The sequence below is a fragment of the Protomyctophum bolini genome (assembly GCF_963924005.1).
Source record: "Protomyctophum bolini genome assembly, chromosome: 9".
In the NCBI taxonomy this organism is placed as follows: domain Eukaryota; kingdom Metazoa; phylum Chordata; class Actinopteri; order Myctophiformes; family Myctophidae; genus Protomyctophum; species Protomyctophum bolini.
The window spans coordinates 4972785-4980284 of record NC_137870.1 but is presented as its reverse complement, the minus strand read 5'-3'; the positions used below and the strand labels follow the sequence as shown (position 1 = coordinate 4980284).

The window sequence follows — 7500 nt, the reverse complement described above, 5'->3', positions numbered from 1 at the left end:
TACGTGCATGCTGCATGAGGGTGTGTGTACGACGTGCGTGCTGCATAGAAGGGTGTGTGCAGCATTGGTTTATGCCAGCTCTATCATTTGACTGCCCTCCTATCAGCCCGCCTCCCCGTGGCCTCTACTTTACATGTTCTTTGAAGATTTAAAAGGGACTATTATATTCAGCAGCACCGTTGGTATGTCTGACGTACAGTGTGCACCCCGAGTTAATGGCAACTAGCTGCAATTTGCCATTGACAGCCCATACATACTGTACGTCCAAACAGAAAAGTCCTATCTGATTGTTTTGAACAACGTCAAACTAATTTACCCGACACTGGTTGCTTCCTGGAGGCCCCCGCCATAAAATAATGGATAGATATACCGGTAGTTTAAATTATATTTATAATATGGAACAGATCACTTTCTCTCTCAGACTGCAGAAAGAGAAATTCATAAAGTTTTGGTCTAATTGGGTGAATTATGTATAATGCCTTTGTGACCAGATTTTGTAGTGGCAAGGACGTGTCTATTTTTGCTCACAACTTCATATACTCTCCTATGTTTTCCTATGAGTATTATATTGTATTGTACTTAAACATTTTTGTACACATCATCTATCTCTCCCATACACTTTATTTTCTTTTCTTTGTCTGTTTAAAAATGATAAAAACCTGTGGACAAAGAAATACTATTTGAAAAATATTGTATAACAAATGATGAAGAACAACATCAAACTCACCAACATTGCAGCTATAAGGCAAGCTTGAATTATCCTCGTTCTATCTGCAAAGTGTTTGTTTCATTAAAGTTCAACGTAGACAACGTTTTGAGCTACTTCCTTAATTAAGTGTTGGAGTTTGGACCTTTTGTGCAAAGTAAACCTAGCGTTTCTTTCCCCTCCGTTCTCCAGGAGCTATGTGCCGACCCCCATCTCTTTTGGGCTAAGTGAACCTAACGTTTCTTTCCCCTCCGTTCTCCAGGAGCTATGTGCCGACCCCCATCTGTTCGTGGACGGGATCAGCGCCCACGACCTGCACCAGGGGCAGCTGGGAAACTGCTGGTTCGTAGCCGCGTGCTCCAGTCTGGCCAGCAGGGAGGCGCTGTGGCAGAAGGTAAGACCAGAGAGAGATAGAGAGAGGCAGAGAGACAGCCTGGGCACACTTTAGATTCCATGCGCGGACAGAAGAAGCTGTGTTTTGCGTAATTTCCGTTTTTCTTTTAGACAGCTGGTGGATGGAAAAGAAGCTCCACCCACGTGGCAGGTTGCCGACTGGGGCAAGCTTTTCATGGCGTGTGTGTGTGTGTGTGTGTGCGTGTAGCAGTGGCTCTGAGCCTCGCGCCTGATGGCCTCACAAGTCTAATATATATCTCCCCCAGTCCATTTGGGATATTGCTTTGGTCTAGTGGTTAAAATGTTGGACTTTCACACGCGGGGGACCCGAGTTGGAATCCCGGGCGTTACACACGTGCGCTCTAAAGGTCCTTTCAGATGTGCAATCATGTGACGATGTGGCTCAGGTGTTGTCGCCTGGCTCAACGACAGGTCTGCTCATGAGGTGACGCCAAAGCGCGAGCGCGGGAGGAAAGAAAATCACACCTGTGTGAACTGAGTGGGGTTGGGTCCCCAGAACTTCCAGACCCACAGGAAGGAGCTTAAGGGTGTAGTCTGTAACATACTGTAATAAAGAGCAGTCCAATCTAGTGGGTGGTGATTTCGCTCCACAGTGACTCTCGTCTTTAAAGACATGGATGGATTATCATGACCCAACTGGCCGTGGGCCCTGCCCCCTGCATAGTGCACGCACGCACGCACGCACGCACGCACGCACGCAGGCAGGCAGGCAGACGCACGCACGCAGGCAGGCAGGCAGACGCACGCACGCAGGCAGGCAGGCTGGCAGGCGCACGCACTCACATAGTCACTTGTGTGATGCTTTGCCAAGCACATCAGGGCAAACACAGCATGTAGTACTTTGAAATGATGCTATTTTTAGATATTAAATTACTGGCATTTTAGGTCCATTTTAGTTCTGTAACTGCCATGTACTGTACTGAACCGTGTATATATATATATTTTTTTTGAATGGCAGTGGTGGGAAGTACCTAAGTACATTTACTCAAGCATTGCACTTCTGTTCAATTTTGAGAAATTTGTCCAATTTCCAATACTTTTACTTTTTTTGCCACTACGTTTGTTTGAAAACTTTAGTTACTAATAATTACTTTGTAGATTTTGATTATTATTTTTACGAAACATATACCACAAAAAACACTTTACAAAACATACCACTTCAGCCCTATTTAAAAATAAATGAAAGAAAGAAAGAAAGAAAGAATCCAAAGATTTGAAAACTTGAAATGGGACATTGTGCATGATTACTACTTTCCGTTTGGCCTGTCTGTTTTTTCCAGGGTGTATTGTCTTCCTCTGTCCTCAGAGGGGTCTCCTCCTCTGCTCTGAAGGGAGGGGTCTCCTCCTCTGCTCTGAAGGGAGGGGTCTCCTCCTCTGCTCTGAAGGGAGGGGTCTCCTCCTCTGCTCTGAAGGGAGGGGTCTCCTCCTCTGCTCTGTCCTCAGAGGGGTCTCCTCCTCTGCTCTGAAGGGAGGGGTCTCCTCCTCTGCTCTGAAGGGAGGGGTCTCCTCCTCTGCTCTGAAGGGAAACTATCTGCAGACGCCAGTAGTGGAAAGTAACTAAAGTACTTTTTACTTAATTTTGACCCGAGGTATTTCTACTTGAATACTGGAGAACTCGGGTCGCCGACTCTTCTTCATCTTTGCCGAGATTTCTTCCCCTTTCGCCGACTCTTCGTCACTTTCCGGTCCAAGTTCTGTCTGAGAACTCGGACGGAAAGTGACGAAGAGTCGCCGAAACGGGAAGAAATCTCGGCACTGGAGCGCGCATCTAGCTACTGCATGATGATCATGCACGCTGATCAGACAGCAGATCAATAAAAGCATGCAAAAGCATTCAGCTTTCACAAGTGTGCCCATATAGAGAAGGAAAATAATTAAGAATTCGGTGGCATTTCTCTCAGTCCCTGTCGCAGGGTAAACAAAACGTCATATAGCACATGGCTAATTGTACCGTGCCAGGGAGGAGGAGGAGGCGGAGCGGCTGTAACTTTCTCCAGGCCAATAATGGATTTAATCATTCCAAATAGGTCTCCATTCATTGCTACGGTCGACATGCTCGTCTCACTGTCACTCGCTTTTAGTTTTGACTAACGCAAGCGCAAAGCAAAGCCAAGCCATTGAAGTTGAAGTGAATGCGCAAGATTTGCGACATTGATGGGGGCAGAAAACTGAGCGCTCGAGCACTGTTCATGCAGCCTGGAGTTCAGAGGAGTGGGACTAGCTGGAGTTTGATAGTTGAGATTGTAGAGCTTGTAGATCTGTCTGTTTTTGCAGCTCCGGTGTCAGGGTAACAATAAGAAAAAATTATAGGCAGAGATGAAGTGAAGTTGAACAGCCAAGCAGCAGCAAGCTACGCTACGCTAAGCTAACATCACCACCACCATGGCTGGTGTTGTGTTAGCTTAGCAGCTAAGCCTTAGCTTCTTGCAATGCTATAGCGTTCTCACTGCGGTCTCACGGTGCAGGCACTGTGGGCTGCTGCTTGGAGAGGAGAGGCTACAGGCGGCTCAGCGGCTGCTATGACCAAATTGATTGTGTGCAACATGACAACTGTTTTAAAGTATTGTACAGTGACAACTATTGAAACTTTATTGTAAACAAACACTGCGGTCCACCCAGCTCCACCCCCCTGGCTACAGCAGGCAGCCAGCAGTGAGCCTGAGCACCGCGTCGAGCGTTGTTTCCTTCCTGAAAATGATCATTATCATCGCTCCCGTTGACTTTCATTCCCGTCCCGTCCCGATCACGGGATTAATAAAATGTTTTGGTTGTGTTGCTTTAGCATCGTTAGCACAGTAGCTAGCAGTAGCTAACATTCAGAAACTTGCAGCTGCTGAAAGTGCCCCGAAACGTGGAGAATATTCGGCAGAATCTGAAGAAGAGTCGTCGCGCGGCGAATCTTCTTAAGAGTCTGCCGAATATTCTCCACGGTTTGCCGACTTGTCTTGAGAAGTCGGCAAAAAGGGTAAATCCGCCGAGTGTTCTTGTTACCTTCTACTTTACTCGAGTATTTCCAATTTCCAGTACTTTTACTTTTACTACTCCAACACATCTCAGAGCCAACATTTTTACTCCACTTCAGTTATTTGAAAACTTTAGTTACTATAGTTACTTTAGCGATTTTAATTTTGCAATTAGAAAACCCTATATACATTTCGGGCAATTTGAAAATAGCCGTCTATTGCGACGCATTGAGAGCTTGTAGATAATAAAATAGCCGTCTCAAAATCTACATGCTCACAATGTGTCGAGTTGCGACGCATTGTGTTAGCTTGTAGATCGGCTATTCTCAATAGATTTTGTACACATTTTGCAGTGTTGGTATACTTTTAGTAATTGAGTACTTTTTCCACCACTGGCAGACGCAAGCGCGTGACGCAACCTCCCACTCCCAGGGAGGACAGCCCCGTTGTCCTGGCGACAACCTCCCACTCCCAGGGAGGACAGCCCCGTTGTCCTGGCGACAACCTCCCACTCCCAGGGAGGACAGCCCCGTTGTCCTGGTTGACAACCTCCCACTCCCAGGGAGGACAGCCCGTTGTCCTGGCGACAACAACCTCCCACTCCCAGGGAGGACAGCCCGTTGTCCTGACGACAACAACCTCCCACTCCCAGGGAGGACAGCCCGTTGTCCTGACGACAACAACCTCCCACTCCCAGGGAGGACAGCCCCGTTGTCCTGGAGACAATAAGCGCCCCCCAAAAAAAACAAGCAAATAGCATCAAGCAAAGTTGTTGTGTTGGCCCCTGTTAACAGAGGTGAGGGGATCACAGCAGTGTTGAGGTGGAGTGGAGGTCTTAAAGATACCACACGTTTAGTTCCAATCATTAGGATTGTGATTAACCCATTCTGAACGGGAACCTATTGGTGTTAGCATCATGTTATGCTTTAGCTATTTTTGAAAAATCGAAGAACGACTGACATTTTTAGAATCTGATCTCAGGTCAGAATGGGTTAATCAGACCAGTGTGTGTCCAGTGGAAACCTCGTGTGAATCTGATCTCAGGTCAGAATGGGTTAAGACGACAAGCACCATTTAAAGGCGAAACTTCAGTTGAGCAACAGTTGGGGATGGTTGTACTATAGTCTCTGAAGGGGGAACAGGACAGTGTCTGAGAGCTCAGAGACTCTATGGTGCTCTGAAGGGGGAACAGGACAGTGTCTGAGAGCTCAGAGACTCTATGGTGCTCTGAAGGGGGAACAGGACAGTGTCTGAGAGCTCAGAGACTCTATGGTGCTCTGAAGGGGGAACAGGACAGTGTCTGAGAGCTCAGAGACTCTGTGGTGCTCTGAAGGGGGAACAGGACAGTGTCTGAGAGCTCAGAGACTCTATGGTGCTCTGAAGGGGGAACAGGACAGTGTCTGAGAGCTCAGAGACTCTGTGGTGCTCTGAAGGGGGAACAGGACAGTGTCTGAGAGCTCAGAGACTCTGTGGTGCTCCAGGAAAGTTTGACTGGAAAAAAGGGTGCAACTCAGTTCTGACCCACGTTGACCCATGAAGTCACTGTGGCTGAAACCATGACCACTGACGGCTGGAATGCAGTTCCCCCGTTTCGCTTGGGTTCTCCTGATTAGAAAGAGAGCAATTGAAACAATAGTAAATGTAAAACAAAGAGGCATATTGCTACTCGTCACGGTCGTTGTCATCATGTAATTTAACCCAATTACAGGCCTGACGTCGAAATTAAAAAAAAAAATGTTTTCGAAATCCTGACAGTTTTCTGAAAAACCTTATGTTTCTGTATCAGTGGTGGTCAATATTTCATGTCAACGACCCCAAAAACTATATGTAATAATTGGCCACTCGTCGTTCTGAAAGGGGGAGGGACTGCGACGCTCTATACTCTTCTCAGTCACTTTTTTTTTAACTTATGCCTATCGCTCCTTTTTATGGAGCATAGGCCGTCGACTACAGTTCGCCAGAGTCCTCTATCCTGGGCCTTCTTTTCCAGCTGTATTTCCATGTCAGTCCACACTGCTTGATGTCAGTCTCAAGGTCCCTGCGCCAGGTGTTCTTCGGCCTCCCTCTCTTTCTTGTGCCTTGTGGGTTCCATGTAAGGGCTTGTCTTGTGATGCTGGTATTGGGCTTCCGGAGTGTGTGGCCTATCCATCCCCACCTTCTTCTCTTTAACTCTTCTCAGTCAATCAGTGATTTAGTATGCGTGTAAGTTCAAGATCCTTCTAGAAAACCTCAGCGTGACGGACTGCCGGCCATGTATGGTGTGTGTGTGTGTGTGTGACGGATCGACCGACGGGCTGACATGGTTTTCATAGTATTCTGCGACCTGTCACCTGCGGTCTCAACTATTCTATACTATACATGCAATGTAACGAACAGGCTGCTTAACGGCTTGTTCCGTTTGAACAAATCCATGCGCCTCTCTTTGTTAGTGGTTTTCTGGTTTTTACTATCATGTCTTTCTGTGTCATGTCGTCTATGTTCGTGTGCTGTCACGGTTGTGGTCGGTTTGTTTTGACTGACAACAACAACAACAATTCTTTAAAGAGAATAAAACGAGAATAAATGAGGTCTACATGAGATAGTACACCTAGGGGGAGAAAAAAAAATAAGTGACAGTTTTATGCGAAACAATATTAGCTTTGTACTGTTTCATTCTGAGATGCGTGCCAAGGAGGGAGTGAATGGAATTCATGAAACCGAAACCAACAAAAATATGCATCATAGGCAGAGACAAAGACAGCAAGTCATGAGAGAGAGAGAGAGAGAGAGAGAGAGAGAGAGAGAGAGAGAGAGAGAGAGAGAGAGAGAGAGAGAGAGAGAGAGAGAGAGAGAGAGACTGGAGAATGAATGAAGATAGTTGGTGAGACTGTGAAGCTGAAACAGTGATGGAAAGTAAGTACTTTTACTTAAGTACTGTACTTAAGTACAATTTAAAGGTATTTGTACTTTACTTGAGTATTTCCAATTTCCAATACTTTTACATCTACTCCACTACATCTCAGAGCCAACTTTTTGCACTTTATTTGAAAACTTTATATTGTGGCGCAGATCTTTGAATAGCGAACGTTTTTAACTCACATCTTTGCTGGAACACTCCCTGGAACAACATATTTTCAGATAGGGATCCGTGGCCAGTTACGTGACTGACATGGAAACATAGGGTTTTAGGATTTAGAAGGCATTTGTAGAATCATCCTCAGGTCTAAATGGGTTTAAAATGTCTATACATGTAAAAAAGGCTATACTAGAGCTAATAGTTTAGCTCCTGTTGTGCTCCTGTGTTAGATAAGGCCATCCTGAAAAACACAGCTGTTTCCTCTATGAGGATTGGTTCATGAACTACAAGGGAAACAGCACGACAAAACACTTTCTATATGGATCACGTGACTCACGAGTACAAATCCAAAATTCTTTCTT

General features: G+C 45.9%; 1 protein-coding gene across 1 annotated transcript in view; it reads left to right on the top strand.

The window, feature by feature from the left end:
• The window catches only part of LOC308321962 (calpain-5-like), a 51138-nt gene that overhangs the window by 9446 nt on the left and 34192 nt on the right, over positions 1 to 7500 (top strand). Inside the window, exon 3 of the mRNA XM_080773103.1 lies at positions 969 to 1100. Within this exon, the coding sequence (XP_080629229.1) occupies positions 969 to 1100 (132 nt within the window). The remainder of the gene's footprint in view (positions 1 to 968; positions 1101 to 7500) is intronic.